The following is a 25101-nucleotide window of genomic DNA, read 5'->3' as shown; positions in this document are numbered from 1 at the left end:
GGGGGGAAACCCAGTTCCCCACCTCCTCTGAGTTTCCTTTACTCCTCGCAGGGAACACTTCACCTCTGTCACCAAATGTGTAGGCGTTTTCCCCACACCTTGCAATTCTCCAGGGCACCAGCTGGGTGTCGTACAGTTCCACTCTGACACTGTGTACCTGGAGATGGCGTCAGATCCCACGGGTTATGGGCTCAGTCCCACGTGCCTGCTCCCCTGACCCCCCCAGACGCTCACTGCAAGTCCAGGTTGTCACCTGTGCTGACCAGTTGGCTATAAATCAGAGGTTCCCACGACCTCCTCTTGGGTTCGATTAATTTACTAGAACTCCTCACAGAACTCGGGATCACTGTTCTCTTGCTGTTCACTGGTTTATTATAAAACGACATGATAAAGGATCCAGGTGGGCAGCCGGGTGGAAGAGGTGCGTGGGGCAGGGTATGGGGAGGGGCTTATGCCCGTGTTCCCCCGCCTGGAAGCTCCCTGAAGCCCGTGCTGTTGGGACTTTACGGAGGTGTCCTCACAAGGGTGTGCTCGTTCATTAGCTCCATTTCCAGCCCGTCCCCCCTCTCGAGAGTGGGGGTGGGGAGCCTGAAAATCGTGGTGACCGGAGCCCATCCTGGGTCGCCTCATTAGAACAAAAGATACTCTTGGTACTCTTATAACTAAGGAATTCATAAGGCTTTCGGAGCTCCGTGTCAGAGGTGGGGTCAAAGACCAGATACTAGAATAAGAGATGCCCCTGGTGCTCTTCGCACTGAGGGAATGGCAAGGGTTTAGGAGCTCTGTGCTGGGAACCGGGCGGCAGAGACCAATATTTATATTTTCTTGTATCTCATAATCTCATTGTACTAAAAGAACATCTGAGAAATAAAGATGCTGAGTTTTTGATGAGAGCAGTTTTTAATAGTGACTTGTTATACCTGGTATCTTGCTTTATGTAGTACTTATTCATACGGTGCAACTGGTCATGAAGCTATTTGTGTGTCTGTGTCTGCTTTCTTTTCAAAGGTCTGACTCATCTTATTACTATGGATTTACACCAGAAGGAAATTCAGGGCTTCTTCAATATTCCTGTTGATAATTTAAGAGCATCTCCCTTCTTATTACAGTATATTCAAGAAGAGGTGAGCTAGCTCAAACTTTTTAACATTCTGTTTAAGGTTGAAAGATGCATTTCCATTTCCTTGGGCTGTCCATGAAGGATTAAAACTTGATGTATTCTGCTTAAAGTACTATTTACTTTATGAATGTAATTCAGTGTATTTTTTTTTTTCAGTCTGAAATTCTCTTCCCATTTAGATTATTACAGAATACTGAGCAGAGTGCCCTGTGCTATGCAGTAGGTCCTTGTTGGTTATCTATTTTAAATACAGTAGTGTGTATATGTCAATCCCAAGCTCCCAATTAAAGAATTTGAAAAAGAATAGATACCTGTATATGCATAACGGAATCACCCTGCCGTACACCTGAAACTAACACACCATTGCTTTTTTTTTTTTAACATCTTTACTGTAGTATAATCGCTTTACAATGGTGTGCTAGTTTCTGCCTTACAACAAAGTGAATCAGCTATACATATACATACATCCCCATATCTCCTCCCTCTTGCGTCTCCCTTCCACCCTCCCTATCCCACCCCTCTAGGTGGTCACAAAGTACTGAATTCGGTGTATTTTTAAATTCTTAATCTGCAATTTATTTCTTTTGCTAAGCTGTTAAAATTGCTTTTTTTTCTTTTGGATCTCAGGTGCCTAGAGTCACCTAGTTGTGATTGTGACAAATATCTCACTGTCATCATTGGTCCATGGGTGGTCCTGGGCCTCTTTTATGTGTCCCTCTTCCTGCCTTATCTTTGTCCATCCACCTGTAGTCGTCGGCATCTGTGATCCTACCACCCAACAAGAAAACTAGCACCATCATAATCACTTAGGTCCACACGTGTGGTCCTTTTGTGTCCCATCCCCCTGCCTCCTTCAGCCCAAGGGAACCACTATCCTGAATCTTGTTTCATCTTTCTCTCAATTTCCTTGGTTAAATTTATTCCCAGGTATTTTACTTTTTGGCTCTGTTGTAAATGGAGTTGTTCCTTTTGGATTGTTCACTGCTGGTGAACAGAAATGAAACTGACTTTTGTGTGTTGATCCTGCACCTTTGCTGGACTCATTTATTAGCTCTAATAGCGTTTTGTGTTGTATGTGGATTCTCTAGGGTTTTCTACATGTAAGATCATATGGTCTGTGAATGGACACAGTTTGACCTCTTCCTTTCTAACTTGGGAACCTGTTTTTCTTGTCTGATAGCTGTGGCTAGAGCTTCCAGTACAGTGTTGAGTAGCAGTGTTGAATGTGGGCATCTGTGTCTTGTTCCTGCTCCTAGGTGGAACGCTTTCAGCCTTTCACTGTCAAGTGTGAGGTGAACTGTAGGTTTTTCATTAATGCCTTTTATTACGTTGAGGAAGTGCCCTTGTATTCTATTCCTAGTTTTCTGTTTTTATCATGAAAGGGTGTTGGATTTATCAGAGGCTTCTTCTGCATCATTTGAGATGGTCACGTGGATTCTTGTCCTTCATTTTATTTATTTATCTATTTTTTGCGGTACGTGGGCCCCTCACTGTTGTGGCCTCTCCCGCTGCGGAGCACAGGCTCCGGACACACAGGCTCAGCGGCCATGGCTCACGGGCCCAGCCGCTCCGCGGCATGTGGGATCTTCCCCGACTGGGGCACGACCCTGCGTCCCCTGCGTCGGTAGGCAGACTCTCAACCACTGCTTCACCAGGGAAGCCCTCCTTCATTTTATTAATGTGATATATTACAGTGATTGATTCTTCTCATTTTGAATCACTCGTGTTCCTGGGGCAAATCAAACATATATAATTTTAATATAGTTACATTTGTTATTCTTGGATATAATAGCACTTTTGTGACTCATTATTTAAGAAGCCTTTTTAAATGTTAACTTATAATGCACTTAGCTATTTTGCTTTTTTAGGAACTCTTTTCCTCACGTGAATTATTTGTCTCTTTAATAATTTTTCCAGAGAACGCTTTTAACAGTATTTAAAAGAGAGCAGTTTGTAGATTTCTGAGCAGTTTCTTTCTGTCAAGAGTACAGGCCTTCCCCATCCTCCAGAAACTAACGTAGGCCCTCAGTAGTGAAAATGGGTTGAAGTATTTTTGAAAGGGAACACTAGAAAATATTCCACTTGTTTTTTTAAAGTTATGCACAAGAAACATACAAACTCTAATACATTCAAAAAGCAATATGAATGTAATTTACTTGAATATGATTCTCAGTTGAGAGAGAAAGGGTGCGAGAGCGCAGCTCCTGTCCTCACAGGAGGAAAAGGGCCCAGGCAGAGGGAGGAGCGTGAGGGCAAGGCTGGGCTTCACACAACATGGTCCCAGGAAGAGCCATCTCAGTGATGCCTCTAGTTTTGGAAGAAATAGAGCAGTCGGTGTACACTTTTTTTTTTTTAATTTATTTATGTTATCAGTTTATTTTTTTGGCTGCGTTGGGTCTTCGTTGCTGCACACAGGCTTTCTCTAGTTGCGGCGAGCGGTCTTCATTGCGGTGCACGGGCTTCTCATTGAGGTGGCTTCCCTTGTTGCAGAGTACGGGCTCTAGGTGCATGGGCTTCAGTAGTTGCAGCATGTGGGCTTCAGTAGTTGCAGCACACAGGCTCAGTAGTTGTGGCTCGCCGGCTCTCAAGCACGGGCTCAGTAGTTGCGGCGCACAGGCTTAGTTGTACCGCAGCATGTGGGATCTTCCCGGACCAGGGTTCGAACCCGTGTCCCCTGCATTGGCAGGCGGATTCTTAACCACTGCGCCACCAGGGAAGCCCTCGGTGTGCACTTTTATAGGCTAATGTTCATCTTTTGGTCTGGCGGATGTTTCCTCTCAAGACACCAAGAGTGCTGTGTGCTGACATCTAGAGACGTACATGGCAAGAGCGACTCTTGAGAGGCCCCTGTGGGCCTGGTGAGTCAAGGCCACAGCACCCTTGGCGCTGATCCAGAGGTCAGGGCAGGTCATTGCCCTTCATGTAGGCGTCTGCCTTGGTGCAAGGCTGCCTGCCACTTGAAGAATCCCGTCTTAGGTTTCATTGTTGAAAATAAGTTGGACCTGAACCCTCTTAAACTGCTCATGGTTCAGCAGATATGGGAAGTGGGGTCCTTGTTTCTGACGGTGAGCTAACAGTGGTAACCTCAAGTGTTTTAGTTTTAAATTCTCTGTTCTTCATTCATAGAGGTAAATTAAAACAGCCTATAGAAAATGAAACACTATATGGGAGCTCACTGTTTACTTTTTTATAGTATATGTACTTGCTTTATACCTTTTGTTTTCATGCATTAGAGTTTCTCAGGCAGGTGGTAGATTCACCATATTTTACTGAATCTAAGTTGCCGTCAGTTAAGGTTTATGTTATTCATGTCATCAAGAAAGAAGGCAGCGCTGCCAGTCCTGCTGTGAGGCATTGCCTTCGTGTCACCTGGTGGCTCTATTCTGCAAGCTTTGACACTCACCCTCTGTTTGACAGCTCACCCTCTGTTTTTCTTGGGTTGTCAAGGGAATTTGAGCACTTTCTGCCAAAAGTGGGCGTTCAGCTAATGGGTGCTCATTGCCTGGAAACTGTTCTGCAGCCTTGGCCGTGTTGCTGTGCGTGCGTTAAGCATCCTTTTCAGATTTAGTCCTTCCACAGCTTCACCTCCTGGCAGGGAGTCTTCCTTTCGTAGGTCCCAGAAAGCATTTGATTGTTGCCTTGCAAGAAAATATGGAATTGTGGTCATTCCTCCAGTGATGACCCTTGATTCATGAATATGAAATTTACATCGTGCTGCCCTCTTCCTGTGTCTTTCTGCGTGCATGGTAACTCGTCATTTTAATGCTGAATCATAGTGAGCTCTTTCTGGCGACATTTTATTTTATTTTATTTATTTATTTTTTCTGGCGACATTTTTTTGTTTGTTTGTTTTTTTGTTTTTGCTGTACGCGGGCCTCTCACTGTTGTGGCTCTCCCGTTGCGGAGCACAGGCTCCGGACGCGCAGGCTCAGCAGCCATGGCTCACGGGCGCAGCCGCTCCGCGGCATGTGGGATCTTCCCGGACCGGGGCACGAACCCGTGTCCCCTGCATCGGCAGGCGGACTCTCAACCAGTGCGCCACCAGGGAAGCCCTCTGGCGACATTTTAAATGGCAGTTAAGCCTGGCCCGGAGAGAACCAACAGTGCCTGTGATTCATGTGAATGGAGGACATAGGAACACCGTGGCCACCTTCATGCGCGCGAAGGGGTGAAAGCACACAGTGCAGCTGCTGTGGGGCTGACAGCGGCTGTAAGGCAGCACTGAGTGTAAGGCATCCAAGTTGTAGACATAATAAAATATAACCCAAAAGAGGTTTGGGTATTGATTCAGTGTAGTGCTTGTTTTTAAAAAAACGACTAAGTATTATAGTGATAGTACTAGTAATCATTGGTCTGCACCAGGGTTTTTCAAGGAAATTATGAAGAGGGGAGGCTACCAAGTGTACTTTTGTGGTGTATCGAGAGATTCCATCCCATCAGTTTTTAAAATAGGAACTTATAAAGTGATCCTGTTTCTGATTCTTGAGTTGCTTTATTTCCCCCCTGTGTTCTTCTTAGTGTCTTTATACCAGTTCACTCTCACTGTCAGAGAAATGAGATCTGGCAAGAAATGGAAAACCAGGGACACAGGCAGGGGTGTAGCAAAGGAGTGTGGGTGTCAGGCAATTTGATTCTCTGTGGTCCCACAGTGGCCCTGGTGATGTTTTCCCTTAATGGTTCCGGGGAAATTACTACAGGGTTTGGAAGTCAGACTTGCATGACATGTGGTGTGTTTTCCCCTCCACTTGATAAGATTAATAAGAATAATCTTCGAAAATGTGAAAAATGAAAACTTATGTTTACAGTGGCAGTTAGGGAAATTCTGACAGAAGTGATGAAACAAGCAGCTTCCCTGGACCACCAGCCTGGGCCCAGGCCCTCTGCAGGGCTCACCCTGGTTACCAGCCTGCGTAGTGTCCTGAATCCTCTCAGACCTTTGCCTCTGATTTACCTCCCATTTCTGTACACCTAGTTACAGAAATTGATTTGTGGGGGCTTTTTGAAAAAAAAAAAAAAATACAAAAAAACACATTGATATATTGTTTGTGTTGTTCTGTAACTTTGTTTCCTTTCCTGTGCTCGTGTCTGGAGGTCTTTCCACGTTCAGCTGTATAGGATTACTTCTTTCTTCATGATTGCGACGTAGTACGTCATCATCATTCTGTGATGGTGTAAATGTTCTGTCTGCTGTCAGAACGGCAGCCACACGTACCTGTTGAGTCCTTGAAATGTGCCTGCTGTGACTGGAGAATGGAATCCTTCATTTTATTTAAGTTTAATTAATTTAAATTTAAATAGCTACCTGTTTAGATGTTTAAAGCACAAGTTTAAATGAGCCGCAGTTTTTTCAACCATTTCCCTCTTGCTTGGATATTAGGTTGTTTTAATTTTTCACTCTTTTAAGTGAAATATTTTATTTTCAAAATATATTTAAGTCATGTTGCATTGAAAATTCTTGTACCTGCCCTTTTGAGTACTTACGCAAGTGTTTTTCTGAGCTATATTAGGAAGTGGAATTGCTTAATTGAAAAGTATCTACATTTTTCATATTTTAATAGATATTACAAAAATTGCAATTGTCTGAAGGGGCTGTATTCGTTTACACTTGGACAGAATTCCCCATGTAAAACAGTGTTTTATCTTTTTATTGTGGTTTTGAAATTTCAGCACAGTGTGTCCAGGTGGATCTTTTTTCCATTCACCTCACTAGATGCTCAGTGGGTCCCTTTCATTCTCTATGAATTTTGTTTGCTATAGTTTGAGTATTTCATCCCTTCTATCTTTTCATTCCTTTCTTTGGGAACTGTTAGAAGTTGAAAATCTTGGATCTAGTCTGTATATTGTTTAACTTTTTTTTTCAAGTTTTGCATTCTTACATGCTGCCTGGTCGGAAAATTCCATGGCTTAATCTCACCCACGGTTTTTTTTTTCAGCTGTGTCCCTCCTGCCCTTCAGCCAGCTGAGTTTCTTATTTGCACCATAATAACTTCCACCGTCTAGATTTCTTTTTGGTTCATTTTCATAACAACTTGTTCTTTCTTTATGTGTATGATTTCCTGTTTTGACTCCTGAGGAGAAAATAGACCTGTTTTTATTAAAGAGTCCTTTCTTTTAAAGTTTCTTTTTCTTTGCTCTATTAACTGTTTCTTCATTTGTTATTTTTTTCTCTTGGCTGGGTTTGGTGCTGTTTGTTTGGTGATGTTTGATGAGGCAAGAAGTGCATAAAGCAGTTTAGAAAGACTTCCAGCAAAAATAAGGAAAACGCCTAAATGAAAATACTTTTTGCTACCTTACTCCCTGATAATGTTGGATAAGTTAGGCTTTTTATGTGTATAGATGGATCAGATGTAGAGATTTCTTATCCATATGGATATATCTATAATAGAGCCTTGTTCAAACTAATCAGTTTTTTTGTTTACTAAATATTGATTATTTTAGTGCTTCCCATGTACTAGGTATTGTACAAGGTGCTAGATGTTATTAAGTGCTTTTATTAAAATTCATTAATCGAGTGTAATTGTGAGAAATCAGTGGGGATATATTTGAATGAAATAATATAATTTAATGAAATGATTAGATTTTAAGAACATAATTTGAAAATATTGCCAAGATGAAATCAGAAACAACAAACTACTGCTCAGCTTAAAAGTAGTTCTGGGCTTCCCTGGTGGCGCAGTGGTTGAGAGTCCGCCTGCCGATGCAGGGGACACGGGTTCTTGCCCCGGTCCGGGAGGATCCCACATGCCGCGGAGCGGCTGGGCCCGTGAGCCATGGCCGCTGAGCCTGCGTGTCCGGAGCCTGTGCTCCGCAACAGGAGAGGCCACAGCAGTGAGAGGCCCGCGTACCGCAAAAAAAAAAAAAAGTAGTTCTGTCTTCTAAACTCTCAGAAGTTGGTAATGGGTGTATCTTCAACTGTAATTATCCTAGTACAGATCACTTCAAATGTTTAAAGTAAAACTCCAAAGTAGACTGATATTTTGCTTATTTTCTTAAGGGCTCTTAATATCTTTATGAAGCAGTGCTAGGCGGGCTGATCCCTTTAACAAATTGGTTTCTTCATTATGCTGTGACAGAGACACATTAAGTAGTTATTTGTTTGGACCGCACTTGGAATTCAACAGGTGCCTTGAATTCAGATTCGATGAATGTCATCCTTGCCCTGTGAAATTACATGTAACTGGGATTCATGAGAGTACTTCCTGTTGACTTCATAAAAACACCTTTGCTGCCACATAGATATGAGCTAATTACTGATTAACCCTACTTTTTTCTTAAAATAAGTCTATGAGAGTCATGCCTTGATAATAATTTTTTTTATTCCTAGGTAGGCATTTCTTCATCTTCTAAAGAGGAAATTTACTTTGAACTTTTTGTCTTTTTGGAAAACTTTGAAGTGACCAGATGACATTTTTGAGTCTGTTGGAATGTTCATTTTTATCAGTTACCGGGTACTGGTGTGAATAGCCTTGTGGAGACATGGCAGTAATCCCCAACCTCTCCTCTGTCACAGATTCCGGATTACAGAAATGCAGTGATCGTGGCCAAGTCTCCAGCCTCGGCTAAGAGGTAGGTGGGAGCTCCTCCGAGCCACACCTGGGGTCCCAGCCCCGTCGGATCCCAGGTGCTCTGGATTCGATCTCAGCGGTTCCCACTGTGTCTCTTATTTTTTATCCTGTGAACTGATAGTTTAATACTCCACGTGCTAAGTGATGATGATTTATTTTCCTCCCTTCTTTCCAGTCCCAGTCTGTGACTACCATCACATTTCTTACCAGAAGCTGTCCAGGGCTGGGGAATCCCAGCCCAGTGCTTAGGCAGATCTGCCATTTCAAATACCAGTGAATGTATTTTGAGGTTGTTTACTGCCTTTTATTCAGAGAACTCAGTAATTTATTAACAGAATTGTATCCAGCCAAGAGGCTGGATTGGTATGTGTTAAAAGGTGACATTTTACAAAATTTACAAACACTACAAGGTGTGCAAATGGGGCAGTGCTTAGAGTTACTTGTAACCTGGAGTAACTGATGACTCAGGGACACAGAACCTAAAGTTGTGTCTGAATTGAAAGGGTTTCACACACAGACAGGCCTTGGAGATAGTGTGTTGGGTTCCACACCTCTGCCAAATCCAATATCACAGTAAAGTGAGTCACATGGATTTTTGGTTTCCCACCACATATAAAAGTTATGTTTACACTATACTGTAGTCTGTTAAGTGTGCAATAGCATTATGTATTAAAAAACATTGTACATACCTTAATTTAAAAATACTTGATTGCTAAAAAATGCTAACCATCACCTGAGCCTTCAGTGAGTTGTCATCTTTTTGCATCAAAGATCAGTGATCACAGATCACTATAAAAAATATAATAATAATGAAAAAGTTTGAAATACCTTGAGAATTACCGAAATGTGACACAGAGACATGAAGTGAGCCAATGCTGTTGGAAAAAATGGCGCCGATAGACTTGCTGGACGGAGTGCTGCCCCAGACCTTCAACTTGTAACAAGTGCAGTGTCTGCGAAGTGCAGTAAATCGAGGTCTGCCTGTACTAATGCTCCCTGGAGAAGCCGCTCTACTGGGGAGGGAAAGAACAAAATCAAACGTAGGAATGAAGGCTTTTTCTTAAAAATGCTATTTTAAAATAACTTCCCACAATCGAGTACCTTTGCTCCCTGGATCATTGTTGAGCCCATGGAGTGAGAGAGTGGAGGTGCCTCCATCCTGTACCCACCGTTGTTAATGTGGAAGGATGAGGGCAGCTTGCACGTCGTAAGCTCTTGACTTCACAGGTGTTAGGATAAGTGGTTTTCCATTACAAAGTAAGAATAGCAGTTAGTATATTAAATAAAGTTGGCATTTGTGATAAAGCCATGGAGTTGCCATGTTCGTGGGACCAGCCTCCCAGTCAGCCAGGGCTGTGCCCACACAGGCTTCCTTCGAGAAGCTCTGTCATGGGGCCTCATAGTGTCCGTTTGATTAAGTCAGGTACACCGGGACTCATGCTGGAACATAAACATTTCAAACAGCCTTTCCAGAGATTTGTGCAAAGGCTGGATTAATGCTGATTTAGTAATTTCCTTTTCTCTGATACACGTGCTTTTTTAAATTAAGTTGAAAATCACATAACATACATTTAACTTCTTTAAAGTGTGTAATTCACTGGCATGTAGTGCGTTCACAGTGTTGTACAGCCACCACTTCTCTCTGGTTTCAGAACTTGCTCTCATCCCAGAAGACCACCCTGAACTCACTGAGTGACCAGTCTCAGGTCCCTTCTCCCCCATTCCCTTGCAGCTGCTGATCTGCTTACTGTCTGTAGATTTACCTATTCTAGATATTTCATATAAATGGAATCATATAATATGTGGCCTTTTGTGTCTGGTTTCTTTCACTGAGCATGTTTTCAGGTTCATCTACATTGTAGCATATATCAGTAATTCATTCCTTTTTATGGCTGAATACTATTCCATTGTAGGGATGTACTTCACTTTGTTTATCCGTTCATCTGTTGATGGGCATTTGGGTTGTTCCCACCTTTTGGCTGTGAGGAATAGCAGTGTTGTGTACAAGTGTCTGTGTTGGCATGTTTTCATTTCTCGTGGATATATATCTAGGATTGAAATTGCTGGGTCATATAGTAATTGTATGTTTCCATTTTTGAGGGACCACTAAACTTAACATACCCCAAACTGAACTGCTCTTTGCCCCCAAAAGCCTGTGGGGTTTGGCTGGAGTAGCGCAGTTTTTGTCTTAAAGTGTCCTGGCTTGTGAGGCTGCCCCTTCCTTGGTCTGGCTTTTGTTTGGGCACAGCTGTGAGCCTGGGGTAATGAGGCAGAAAGACAGATGGGAGGACCCGCCACTGCGTGTTCCCTCTCACAGGTGAGGAGACACATCAGGGAGGTGAGGAAACGGATCCAAGGTGATTCTGCTGTGTTGTTTACAGGAAGGTAGCAGCACAACTAATGACTTCTTTTTTTCTTAATTTATTTTTTATTTTTATTTTTGGCTACGTTGGGTCTTTGTTGCTGTGCGTGGACTTTCTCTGGTTGCGGCGAGCGGGGGCTACTCTTTGTTACGGTGCGCGGGCTTCTCACTGCAGTGGCTTCTCTTGTGGCGGAGCGCGGTCTCTAGGCGCGAGGGCTCGGTAGTTGTGGCTCACGGGCTCTAGAGCGCAGGCTCAGTAGCTGTGGTGTACAGGCTTAGTTGCTCCGCGGAATGTGGGATCTTCCCAGACCAGGGCTTGAACCCGTGTCCCCTGCACTGGCAGGCAGATTCTTAACCACTGCGCCACCAGGGAAGTGCCAGCTAATGACTTCTTAGAGTGTCTTCCCCACCAGTGATTCTGGGATTTGGGCGTGGGCCGAATAGGCTTGAGGTTGGCTTGCCCATTCAGTCCGTCTCACTCGGTACGTGTGTGCTGTGCCAGCCGTTTTCTAAGGGGGGAGCAGTACAGCCCGCTTCTCCCCTCGGGCTCGCAGATCACCCCGTGTGCTGTTTGGCCAGTAGGTTGTTAGGTAGGTTGGGATGAAGGATCGAGCCTCTTTTTCCCGCCTTCTGTAATGGAGTCCACAATAGGTTACACTGCATTCAATAAATGTTTTAGGACGGAGATGGTTGCTCCAAAGGGGATGAGGGTATAAAATAGTGTAGTTATGGCTTTTGCACTCCGCATCAAAGGTGTGCTGAGCGCTCTTGGTCGGTAGCACCTGCCGTGGCATCTCCCACAGCGCTGTGCTGTGATTTCCTCTCGTTTTGACATCCTGATTTGCATACTCATCCAGAGTTAGGGCTTGAGGTGGCATTTCCAGCTCAGCAACACGCCGGTTTTGATCTGATTGTTTCCGGCTTCCTCCTCCAAGTCTTTTATTTGGCGCCTCACCTTAGAAAACTGTTACAGTTCATTTAAGAGACACCCTAAGGCAGCAGGAAGATAGTTAAACTAGGAGTCAAGAGACGCCGGCTTCCAGCTGGTGCCTACCCAGTCTTTGTGAGAGAGCTGAGAACCACGGTCCAGGCTCTCTGCAGGCCTCCATTTCCTCGTCGGCAGAGTGGGGGGTGACGCCTGCACTGCTTATCTTACAGAGCGGCGTGTGCCGAAGAAGGTGGGAGAAACTTCACAGATTGAGCAGCACGGTGCACCCTGCAGTTCTGCAGCTGTCGGTGGAGTTGAGGGCAGAGCTGTGGTTGAGCAGCCCTTTGGCAGTGAGCTGTTGTCTTGAGTAAAAGAGGTCATCTGAGAACATAACGTTGCTTTAACAAACAGAACTTGCTTTAGTGAGCAAGTTGTTTGGAATTGTTTTCCTAGAATAATTGAGTGAATAGAAAAAAAAAGTCTGAGATCCTGTGTTTTGTTCTGACCCATGATGTACATTTACCCTCATCATAGTACAACCAGAAGCGAGACTGAGTTGCTTTGGAATTCCTCTGTGACCGTCAGTGTCTAAAGCAGTATGACCTACCGGAACAATCCTGATTCCTTTTTTGGAATCAGGTGGGAACCCAAGTTACGTTACTGTTCTATGAAGTATCAGAAACTAACGTCACTGTGCAGGTAACGCTTTATTTATCTTGAAGGTACTGTGGTTTATAGTTGGTAGTGTTATAGTCGGTTAGTAGTGCTGGAACAGCATTATTCTAGGAATTGGCAAACCTCTACGAATTCCTGATGGGAAAAGGCTTCCTTAGAGGACAATTGAGAGCTCAGGACTTTTGACAGTAATCTTGTTTGTGAAGCCAATCTTGGATTTGAAGGAGCACTTAATCTCTGTGGTGCTGTGAGGTTAGCGTGGGGCAGAAGCCAGTGAAGGTTCTGCCGTGGTCTTTGTCTGAACATATCTTTTTCTGAGGACTTCTTTAAAAACTGTTTTGAATTTTTTTAAAGGGTGAATTTAAAGTTATGCAAATACTACATCTTAACTCTTAGGATCTTCAGCAATTGTTATTAAAAATGTTCTCCCCCTGAGGCTCTCCCTCTTTTCCTTAAGCAAAAATATTCACACACACACACACAGATACACTTTTCTGGATCAGGTTATGCAGTACAGCTCTGCTCCTGTGAAGTCTGTTGTCTTTTCCTTGGAAATATAAGTTGGATTCATTGCAGGAAGGGCCAGACCAGTAGGCGCTTCTTTCTGTGCGTTTGAGATTTTCTCAAAACCACAGAAGACTGAACTGCGTGTGCTGCGTAATGACATCTCCTACTGAGGGGAAGTGTAACTGCGTAGAAAGTAATTTGCAATGGATGTAGCATCCGTTTAAGTTTCTTGAACCGATTGCAAGCACTGTGACAAAACTCTCCTTGGTCGTGGAGTGCAGACGGGAAACGTGGCACAGGGGAGATTCTGTTGCGCCAGGGAGCACGGTCATGCCTTTAAGTGCCTCCCTGTGGCATTGCAATGCCTTGGCTGTGTCTAGTGCAGGTAGTCCTGATGATGGGGTTCTGTTAAATCCCTAATTTATGACCACAGCCCTTGTTTTTGTTTCTTTTTAGCTGTTCTTGTGGGCCGTAAGGAACTTTTTTTGAATTTTTGATGTTTGAAAACCAAGGTTGGGAGAACTTGTTGGATCTTCAAGCACTTGAACATTTTTTTGTGCACTAGGTGCTGAAGATGGAAAAATGAGTAAGACCTCAATGGTGAATTCTACCAAACATTTAAGGGGGAAATAATGCTAACTGTACATAAACTCTTCCAGAAAGTTGAAGAACTAGTACTTCCCAGCTCACTTTATGAGGCATTCCTTACCCTGATAGCAAAGCCAGACACAGACATTACAAGAAAAGGAAAACAGATCAATATTCTTCATGAACCTAGGTATAAAAATTCTAGGGCTTCCCTGGTGGCGCAGTGGTTGAGAGTCTGCCTGCCGATGCAGGGGACGCGGGTTCGTGCCCCGGACCGGGAAGATCCCACATGCCGCGGAGCGGCTGGGCCCGTGAGCCATGGCTGCTGAGCCTGCGCGTCCGGAGCCTGTGCTCCGCAACGGGAGAGGCCACAACAGTGAGAGGCCCGCGTACAGCAAAAAAAAAAAAAAAAAAAACCCAAATAACATCAAACTAAGTGAAACACTTAGGGATAAACCTAAGGTGTTCAAGACTTGCACACTGAAAAATATAAAACATTGCCTAGAGAAATTAAAGACCTAAATGAATGGAGAAATATACTGTGTCTGTGGCTTGAAAGACTCAATATTGTTAAGATAGCGTATCTCCTCCCTACATTGGTCTGTAGAATTGACACCATCCCGATCAAAATGTCAGCAGGCCTTTTTTTTATAGAATTTGACAAGCTGATTGCAAAATTCATATGGACATGCAACGAAACTAGAATAATGCCCCCCCCGGAAAAAAAAAAAAAAACTTTGAAAAAGGAGAACAAAGTTTGGAGATCTAACACTACCTGAATTCAAGACCTGTTATAAAGCTAAAGCAATCGTGATTGTGTGGTATTGGAATAAAGATAAAAAATAGGTTAGTGGAACAGAATAGAGTCCAAAAATAGACCCACAGGTATCTGGAAGACTGATTTTCAGCAGATGTGCAAAGGCAACTTAATGGGGAAAGGCTAGTCTTTTTAACAAATGAAAAGTGTTGGGATAATCAGATGTTTGTGTGCAAAATAATGAATTTTGAGCCATATCTCACATCATTTTTAAAAATCAACTTCAAATGAGTCATATACCTAAATGTAAAGCCTGAAAGTATAAAACTTCTAAAGGAAAACAGAGGGAAAAAAGTCTTTGTGACCTTGGTTTAGGTAAAGATTTCTTAAATATGACACTAAAAGCCCAACTGATAGGAAAAAATTGTTAAATTGGATGTCATGAGAATTGAAACTGCTCTTCAGGAGACATCGTTAAGAGAATAACAGGGGAAAGCTCAGATTGGGGGAGAACATTTGTGAAGCATATGTCTGAAGAAGGACTTAAATTCAGAATATATAAAGAATTCTCCCGACTTACTAAGAGAACTAACAACCCAACTAAAAAATTGGCAAAAGAGAAACAGACCCTTTACCAAAGCATATATATAGGTGGCAGATAAGCGCCATTTGTCATGAGGGTTCAATGCAAACTGAAACCACAGCGACCCAGTGCATACCGCTGGGATGGGTACATTGAAAGGGCTGACAGCGGCCCGTGCTGGCGAGGGTGTGGAAAAGCCGAGTGCTCACACACGGCTTGTGGGCGTGTGGCAGCCACTTTGGGAAATGGTAATGTGTGATCCAGTCACACCAAGGGAAAAGGAAACATGAGTCCAGACGGATTTGTACATGAGTGTTCACACGGTTTTGGAACAACTCATGACTGGACACAACTCAAAAGTCTATCCAGGAATTTCCCTGGTGACGCAGTGGTTGAGAATACGCCTGCCAATGCAGGGGACACGGATTCGAGCCCCGGTCAGGGAACTAAGATCCCACATGCCGTGGGGCAACTAAGCCCACGTGCTACAACTGCTAAGCTCAATGAGAGAGCCCACGTGCCGCAAACTGCAGAGCTCACGCCCTCTGGAGCCCGAGCACCACAACTAGAGAAAGAAAACCCACACGCCACTACTAGAGAGAAGCCCATGCCCTGCAAAGAAAGATCCTACGTGCCTCAGTGAAGATCCCGCATTCTGCAACTAAGACCCGATGCAGCCAAAAAATAAATGAAATACATAAGTAAACAATAAATCTTTAAAAAAAAAAAAGTCCATCCACAAGTAAATGGACAAATAGTGATAGACCCACACCGTGGACTGTTACTCAGCGATGTAAGGGATGCTCTCTTGATGAATGTGGGTGAATCTCCAAACTGTTAGGCCGAGTGAACAAAGTAAGACCAAATTAAGGACTACAGACTCCGATTCCACTTACGACATTCTAGAAAACGTAAAACCATGGTGATAGAAAGCAGCTCACTGGTAGCTGATGCTGGAAGGAGAGATTGCAGAGGGGCACAGGTGACGTTTGGCAGGGGTAGATACTTTCAGTGACTCGGTTGTGCTGACAGTTGTACAGATACAGAAATACATCTGAGCTTATGAAATCATACGGTTTAGGTGTGTTCAGTGTCTCGTATCTCAGTTACACAATGAAACCTTGATGCTTTATACTCTGATGAGTAGTTAGTGCACTTTGAATCACGTGGTTGGTTCTCACTGTTAACTAGGTAGATAGGTAGAATTAATTAACAATTCCAAGTGAGGAAACGGAGGCTTAGGGGAGGTGAACTAACTTATAACTTACACGGGCTCACTCGCTGGCCAAGTGCCAGGGGGATGTGTGGTCATGTGGGGTCTCCACACTTTGTCTTGGATTCTGAGAGTCTAAGATTATTAATTCTCCTTTTTCATTAACGCTTTTGGAAACTACCTTTTTAAAGTTCCCGTGATGTTTCTCCGTAGATTTTATCAGAAACCAGCTTTGCGTGATTGTGAACGGGTCTCCTGCTCTCCTCCAGGGCACAGTCTTTTGCTGAGCGCCTGCGACTGGGCATCGCGGTGATTCACGGAGAAGCGCAGGACGCCGAGTCCGACCTGGTGGACGGGCGGCATTCCCCGCCCATGGTCAGGAGCGCCGCCGCCATCCACCCCAGCCTGGAGATCCCCAGTAAGTGTGCTGCCCCCGGGTCGCTTTCCTCTTTGATTTTAAGGCTGACTTAATTTTTTTTTCGAATGTGAAGTGCTACTTCTCTTTTTGTTTTTTAAATTGGCAAAAACTGATACCTTTCGTGGCCTGGCTGTGGCAAGTGCACTTCTGGTGGCCTCTTAGAAGCAGTCTGTCTGGTCATACCAAGACCTATGCACATGCTCAGTTTAGACGCATCTGTGGCACGTCAGGGATTTCACTTGTTCATTCACTAACATGTCCTAGAGTAAAGTAAAGTGTAACACAAGCAGAAAGCTTTTGGTGCACAAGTTATTCACTGTAGTGTTATTTCTAATGCAAAATACTGGAAAAGTCTGAATGGTTCACCGGAGGGCGGGGCTTGGTGAAGAATGTCGTATCAGCACAATTCATTATGCAGCCCTTTGAAATAATTAAGACCCTGGAAGCAAGAGAAAAATCTATGGAATGTATGTGAATAAGGGAGAATACAAGAGTGTAGGCCTGTCTTTTGCCCGGGCGAGGAGGGAATATGAAGGATGAACGTGGTTGTGACTGGGTGGTAGAGTTATGCATGAATTTGTTTTTGTTTTTAAGAAACTTCCCTCAAGGTTTAATAACATCTTCTCAGTTAAAAAAAAATACTGCTTTTGTTTGAGTCTGCCGGGGAGAAAAGACTTTTCCTCTACCCTCTGTAGCTTCAGTGCTCAGGAGGTTGCAAATAAAACTGACAGAAGACAGATCAAGAAGAGAAAAGATAAGGCTTTAAGAGGAGGTTGCAATTCGGGGCTTGTATATGGTCCTCACAGGGGAAGGGAAGCGGAGGAAGGGCGCTGATGGGAGGGCCAGTGGCTCGTAGGGAGGATGGATGGGAGACAGGACGGTGTGTAACAGTGTCTGTGCAGGAGTGGTGCCGACTTCTGGTCTGGGTGATGAGAGCCAGTCTTCCTGCGGTTGTTGCTGGGAGGGGGTTTAGGACAACTGAATTCTTTTGAGTTCCTTTGGGGAGCTCTGCTTTTAGGCAGATAAGGGACTTCAGGAATTCAAATGCCTTCAGCTTAAAATACTTTTCATGCCGCTGTGGTGTACTCTGGACCCCTTCGGGTTCTCACGTTGCCTAGGAGTTTGCTCGTTTATAAACAAAAAACCTCAGAGAAGGAGATACGGTCCTGGGATGGCCATGAAGGAGCGAGACTGCAGCTGGGCCTTGTGGATCCCGGTTAGCTGAGGTGGACGTTGAAGGCATTCAGGCATGGGTTCAACTGGGGACAGGATGGCAGGGGCAGGGGCTGGGCTTTGTGTGTGGCCGTGGGTGGCCAGGAAGGACGCCACCCTGACCACCGAAGCTCCCTGGAGGGAAGACATGGGGAAAAGGTGGCAGCAGAACGCTCCCGAGGGCAGTGAGTCCCTCGCGTTGTTTTTGCTCTTTGGGGTCCTTTGCACTTTAGGGTCAGTTTATTTCTGCAAAAAAAGAGGCTGGGATTCTGACGGGGTGCATTGAGTCTCTAGATCACTCGGGGAGCATTGCCGTCTTAACGGTACTAAGTCTTCCTGTCCGATCTGGATGCCTTTTATTTCTTTTTCTTGCCTGACTGCCCTGGCTAGCACATGCGGTGCTCTGTTGAATAGCAGTGGTGAAAGTGGGCATCCTTGTCCTGTCTCTGATCTTAGGGGAAAGGTCTTTCATCCCATATGACGTTAGCAGTGATTTTTCCGTAGTTGCCCTTTATCGGGTGGGGGAAACTCCCTTCTGTTGCTGGTCTCTTGGGCCTCTGTCATGAGACAGTGACTTGCTAAGGCCTCGGCTGGGCTCTTAACCGAGAAACGTGTGCGTGTTTTGTCCTGGGCAGTGCTCATCCCCAAGGAGAAGCCCCCGATCACAGTGGTCGGTGACGTGGGAGGAAGGACCGCCGTCATTGTGGTACGCAGGCCTCTCTTCCTGTCACTCTGTCGTGCTTGCCGCTGGTGCTTTGCTGGCTGGCTTGCCAGTCGTGCTGGGGACGGTGCCAGGTAGGTCTCACCGGCGCCTTGTGCTGAATGTCTGCTTTGGTCCAAAAATTGAGACTCGCCAGGTGACCCACAGCTTCTGTCCGGCTTGCCTACAAATCCGAGGCTCCCAGGACCCCCCTGGACTGGAGCATTTGCTAGAGCAGCTCACAGAACTCAGAGAGACACTTAGGTTCACTAGGTCATTAAAGGATGTGACATAGGACACAGATGAGCAGCCAGATGGAGAGAGAGAGGCACGGGGCAGGGCTGGGGAGGGTCCCTGTGGAGTTGGGGTGCATCACCCACTCGATGTGGAATGTTCATCCACCTGGTTCCCTCCCCAAATCCCGTGCTACTGGGATGTTATGGGGGCTTCTTCCTGGAGGCCTGATGGATCATTAACCCCATTTCCAGCCCCCTCCCCTCTGTGGAGGAGTTGGGGCCGGCCGTGTGGGTGCTGCAAATTCCAAGCTTCCCTGGTCTTTCCGGTGGCCAGTGCCCATCCAGGAGCCCACCCAGAGTCATCTCATCAGGACAAGAGGTTTCCCTAGTGCTCTTACCGCTAAAACATGTAAAAGGGCTTTAGAAGAGACCAATGTATATATTTTCTATTATCTCATACTGGGAGTCTGCGAGATTAGAAACCACTGGACTGAGTATTTTGTTAAAATAATAATTATTATTATTTTTCCCATTATAAAAATATATGGAAAAAACACATTTCCCATCCGTGCAGAAAATTTAGAAAATAAGGAAAAAGTAGCAAGAAAAGCGGAAAGAACCACCTAGAGTCAAAAGCATCTTCTAACAGGTGCTTTACTATGCATTAGAAAAATCTAGGGTGAGTATTTCTGGAGCACCTGCCTGGTGGGGTGTAGCTCTAGACGGTAGGGATAGAGAACTATAGGCCCAGGGCGCCTGTGCTGCACTGTGGGAGGCCCGGAGGGAATGCAGCGGGAGCCCGGTGACCTCGCTGTCTGGACACGTCAACGTGGACAGCAGGTGTGTCACAGTAGAATTAGTCCAGCCTTTTTCCCCGTGGTCTAGACCCACCTTTACAAAAGTGTTCATGTCTTTTGCTGAATCTGTAATGCCAGGACGACATTATTGATGATGTGGACAGCTTCCTCGCTGCAGCAGAGACCCTGAAGGAAAGGGGTGCGTATAAGATCTTCGTGATGGCGACTCACGGCTTGTTATCCTCCGACGCCCCTCGACTGATCGAGGAATCTGCCATCGATGAGGTAACAGAGCCGGGCTGAGTGTGGGCACAGCTGCCTGGTGCCCGTGCCCATCCCGACCTGTGGTCACGGGAGCAGGTGGAGAGTGAGCTGCTCTGTAGTTCAGAGTGGTAGTAGTTCTGTTTGCGTGTCACCGCCTGCAGCCTCTGTGTTCTGCCCGTGGCAGTGGGTGATAGTTTTAGTGACTCTCGTAAGTGGAGCCCTTGGCCCTGACGGAACTGCCTGATGCTGGGCACATGCCGTCCCTGAGCTCCGGCACAGCCCTGCAGGGAGAGTGAGAAATTGTGCACCAGAAAAGTTCAGTGACTTCTTAAGGTCAGGCAGCTACGAGCCCAAGCTCGTAGGGTTCAGACCCTAGTTTACCCGATGCTAAAGCCCAGCTCTCTTCCTGGTACAGACGCCCGTGGCATGACGTCGGGAGAGGAGGGCACACAGGGCCACCTTCCTAAACTGCCTGCAGCTCCCAGAGTGGCTGAAGTGAGGCCAGCCAGGTTTCCTCGCCCTCCTTTGTCCACCCCTCATTCCAGGGGCCAGCTAGCTGCGGGGGTTGATTGTGTGAATCACGTTCTTATTATCTTTTAAGAAGCAGAAATGCTGTCTCCTGTATATTCCTGGATATTGAATCTTAAACTAGGCGGACTCCTTTAACTTTTCTGAGGCCCACACTTTTCCTCTTGAGCAGTCACTCTCCCTGAGCCTGGCCCATGCTCATCATCTCTGATGGGTTCAGGATGCTTTAGCATAGAGAGAAAGCCAGGCTCGCACGGCTTAGCTCGATCCGGCCTCCTTTCTCCGCTGCACGAAACACACGCAAAGCGGGAAGACTTCAGGCCCACGGCGGTGCTCACTGGTCTGTCCGCGTGGCGCTAGGCGGGGTTCTCGCGGGTGCTCTGTGTGGGCAGGTTAGCAATAGCGTGTGGGGGGCTGCTGCATCCAGTCCCTCGGAACAGAGTGGACTTTGGAGAGGACGCGTGAAGCCCCGGACGCGGAGGTCGCACATCCTAGGCCAGCAGGGGGGCTCTGTCACTGATACCCATACCGGGGAGTTGGGTCGGTAACTGATGGATAAGCGGGATTCCATATAGGCCTGTAGACAAAGCACAGTTGCCCAGTAGATAATAAAGCTATGAACCATGTGAAAGTAACAGCAGGATCGACAGGGTGGGAGGTGGGAGAAGAGGAGAGAGGCTGATTTCCCTGTCTCTCAGAAGAGGAGCCAGTAAGGAGGGCTTGGAGTTGATAAATCAAGATTTGAAGTGTTTTTCTTTCTGTTTTTTTAATTAAAGGTAGTTAAATGAAACATCCAGAATAGGCCTCTATAAAGTCAGTAGATTGGTGGTTGCCAGGGGGGGTTTGAGGAAGGGTGAAATGAGGAGTGGCCGAAGGGGGTACAGCGTTTCTTCGGGGGGAGATACTAATCACAACTCTGAGTATCCTGAACGTCATTGAATTGTGTGCTTTAAATGGGCAGATTGTATCGTATCTGAATTATATCACCAAAAAGCTGTTATTTTTTAAAGTGGTTAGAATACATTTGGAAAATTCATTCCCGACTGAGGGTGGTTATCTAGTGAGACAACTGACCCTCCAAGGTGACCAGGTGGTACAGTCCCTCCTGGGGGCACCGTCCCCGAGGCATTGTGCTCAGAGCAGGTGCAGCCCTGCCTGGGGTCGCCCTTCACACTGATGCCGTGTGGATGGGGCAGAAAATTCTGTGTTTGATACCAGTGGGTAGGTGTTTTTCCTTTGGGAGCTGTTCTTTTACAGGTCATGAGACTTACATGACCCTTCATGTTCCCACGTTTGCCTTAGTTACCAGGAAGATCAAACAGTAAAGGAGTCACAGGTTTCCCTGGTGGCACAGTGGTTGAGAGTCCGCCTGCCGATGCAGGGGACGTGGGTTCGTGCCCCGGTCCGGGAGGATCCCACGTGCCACGGAGCGGCTAGGCCCGTGAGCCATGGCCGCTGAGCCTGCGCGTCGGGAGCCTGTGCTCCGCAACGGGAGTACAAAAAAAAAAAAAAAAAAAGGAAAGGAGTCACACAGTAATTACGATGGGCTGGGTTTTCATGGCCCTGCTGCTGGTTCTGAATGATTCCTGATCATCCGTCTGTTTCAACAATCTCATGGTGTATGTACGTTTTTTATTATAAGCTGTCTTGAGGCTTATTTTGGAAGTAGGGAGTATGTATTATAAATAATAACTTTAAAAATATTCCCATCTGTTTTTTTAAGAAGGCTGAGTATTTTTTTTCCATTTGTAGCTGTTGAAAAATGCATGTTTCCCCTTTTTTGATTTTCATCAAATCTTTTTAAAATAACAGCTTTATTGACATACAGTAGTCCCCCCTTATCCACAGGGGATACCTTCCAAGACCCCCCAGTGGATGCCTGAAGCCGTGCACGGATAGTACTAAACCCTACGTATAGTCTGTTTTTTCCTGTACGTACATATCTATGATAAAGTTTAACTTATTAATTAAGCACAGTAAGAAATTAACAGTAATAACTAATAATAAAATAGAACAATTATGGCAATATACCTTCTTGTGCAAATTTAATGCCTTTTTCATCTTAACTAAGCACTTTCACGTACTGTGTCTGCAACTTTTACAATTTGATATGTGACAGCAGAACTAGCATGAATTTCTGTTTCCTTCTTCACAAGTTTATGGATGGACGATTCATTCTTACCATAGATCTTAGCAATCTCAGCACCCAGTTTTCCTTCCTTAAGTCGAGAACTTTTGCCTTTTCACTTAAAGGAAGCACTTCACAGCTTCTCTTTAGTATATCTGAATTGCCAGCCTCACTACTTTTGTAAAATTAAGTAAAATAAGGATCACTTGGACGTAAGCAGTGTGGTCTGATACCCGAGATGGCTGCCGAGTGACTGACGGGCGGGATCTGCTGGACAAAGGGACGATTCACATCCTAGACGGAGTGAGACGGCCCAAGAGTTCGTCACACTACTAAGAACAGCGCACAATTTTAAACGTATAAATTATTTATTTCTGCAATTTTCCATTTAGTGTTTTCAGAGTGAGGTTGACCGTGGGTAACTGAAACTGTGGAAAGTGAAACCTCGGGTGGGGGCTGTGGGGGATGTTCACGTGCCGTATGATTCACCCATTTAAAGTGTATACTGCAGTAGTTTTTGGTATATTCACAGAATCGTGCAGCCGCTACGACAATCGCTTAGAACATTTTCATCCCCCCACAAAGAAACTCCAGACCCGTAATCAGTCACTCCCCATTTCTTCTCAATCCACTCAGCTTTAGGCAACCACTAATCTGCTTTCTATCTCTGCAGTAGGTTTATCTAATCTGGCCATGTTATATAAATGGAATCATATAATATCTGGCCTTTGATCTCTGGCTTCTTTCACTTAGCATAATGTTTTTTGAAAGTTCATCCGTGTTGCAGCAGGTGTCAGTACTTCATCCTTCTTATTGCCATGTAGTATTTCACTGCATGCCTGTAATTTTTTTGCTCTCTGTTCATAATTTGGGTTGTTTCCACTCTGACTGTTGTGAATAATGCTGTCATGAGCACTCATGTACATGTTTTCAAATGGAGATGTTTTCGTTTCTCTTGGGTGTCTACCTAGGAGGAGAATTGCTGGGTCACACGGTAACTCTATGTTTAACCTTTTGAGGAACCTCCAGACTGTTTTCCAATGCAGCCGAACCAGTTTGCATTCCCACCAGCAGTGAATGAGGGTTCCAGTTTCTCCATGTCCTTGCCAGCTCTTGCTGTCATCTGTCTTTTTGCCTGTAGCTGTCATAGTGGGTGTAAGGTTTTCAAACCTTAACCTAAGGTACAGGTAGCATTCACACTGACTGAAAACATTGCTGAAGGCACAGTAGACCCACTTCAGAGATGTGAGAATGTATCCGATTTTCAGGTCGAGCCAGGAGGCTACTTGGTTTTATGATCTCTTGTTTTGCTCTTGATTTGCAGGTGGTGGTTACCAATACAATTCCACATGAAATCCAGAAGCTCCAGTGCCCCAAAATTAAAACTGTGGATATAAGCATGATCCTTTCAGAAGCCATCCGTCGGATTCACAATGGGGAGTCCATGTCCTACCTTTTCAGAAACATAGGTTTAGATGACTGAACAGCTTTCCTTTCTTAAAACTCTCGAGGGCCAAACTGGAATAGTAAGAATAAACACTGTGAGGCGTGTGCCTGACTGACGATCTCACAGCGACCGTCTGTGTCTTGTTCCTTCCTTTTGTTAATTCCTATGAAGATAGACCTACTTTTTAATTTCATTTGGGTGTTTGTGAGTTCATGGGGGCAATTTTTATAAAAGAAAAACTATATTCTCCTCTTAAATAAAATAAGTTAAGACCTGGTTGTGTTCAGTTTACCTGTTGAAAAAAAAACTTGGAAAAAAAATTTTAAGCTCACAAACAACCTTTTCCCAAAGTTGCTGGAGCCCAGGTGCTTTAAAAAGTTAATAAAATAAAATGATATACTGTATGATAATGCAGGTGAAAAGCCAAAAAGATGATGCTGTTAAGTCCAGTAAATTACATTTTTAGAAATGCTGTTATAGACACGCATATGGAATATGTGACCGTTATTTATTTTCTGCAACAAAAGAAGGAATAAAAACTGTATCTGTGTGTGTGTGTGTGTGTGTTTTTTTTTTAACTTTGTGTTTTGGCAATTGTTTTATAACTAAAATAAAATGAGAGCTGAATATACATGCTGTGGATGTGGGAATGTTCCTCAGCTTGTTGAGATTTCCGCAGCTTTGGGGTGATACAGTAGTCTCTTCGGGATGTAATGTTCCCTGTTCTGTTTGTCCAGGACCCTGCACGTTCTCGACGCGTAGTCACTTGACTGCAGCAGGAGAGGAATTGGAACACCAGCTGTGAGCCACTGGGGCAGGTCAGGAGTTGGCGTGAGCAGCCATCTGCATCTTGGCGTGGCTCCTTGGCGTGGCATCTTTGTTCTGCTCCTTGTTTAAACAAAATGCAGCACTGCATGCTCTGGAAAATGAGATGCTGGCGGGGAGGGGGTTACAGAGGGCAAGCGATGTGACCCTTGTCAGTGTCAAGCACCTAGTATTGTCTGTCAGAGTTCAGAACTCAGAACTCTACCTTAGAATTTATCAGGCTGTGAGACACTGGGGTCCCATGAGTT

General features: G+C 45.0%; 1 protein-coding gene across 5 annotated transcripts in view; it reads left to right on the top strand.

Annotated features, from left to right (window-relative positions):
* Positions 1 to 24578, top strand: part of PRPSAP2 (phosphoribosyl pyrophosphate synthetase associated protein 2) — a 38216-nt gene extending 13638 nt beyond the window's left edge. For 4 of the 5 annotated variants that reach the window (XM_024752390.1, XM_024752398.1, XM_024752379.1 and 1 more), the window contains 6 exons: positions 1009 to 1124; positions 8631 to 8686; positions 16568 to 16716; positions 18564 to 18634; positions 19800 to 19946; positions 23906 to 24578. In XM_024752390.1, the coding sequence (XP_024608158.1) occupies positions 1009 to 1124; positions 8631 to 8686; positions 16568 to 16716; positions 18564 to 18634; positions 19800 to 19946; positions 23906 to 24064 (698 nt within the window). In that variant the 3' untranslated portion in view covers positions 24065 to 24578. Of the gene's footprint in view, positions 1 to 1008; positions 1125 to 8630; positions 8687 to 16567; positions 16717 to 18563; positions 18724 to 19799; positions 19947 to 23905 lie in introns of all 5 variants that reach the window. The other variant, XR_003004094.1, reaches the window with a different exon arrangement.
* Positions 24579 to 25101: the final 523 nt, after the last annotated feature.

This window comes from Neophocaena asiaeorientalis, unplaced genomic scaffold (assembly GCF_003031525.2).
Source record: "Neophocaena asiaeorientalis asiaeorientalis breed wild unplaced genomic scaffold, Neophocaena_asiaeorientalis_V1.1 scaffold540, whole genome shotgun sequence".
Lineage (NCBI taxonomy): Eukaryota > Metazoa > Chordata > Mammalia > Artiodactyla > Phocoenidae > Neophocaena > Neophocaena asiaeorientalis.
The sequence above is the reverse complement of the archived record's forward strand: the minus strand, read 5'-3'. Positions and strand labels throughout refer to the sequence as shown.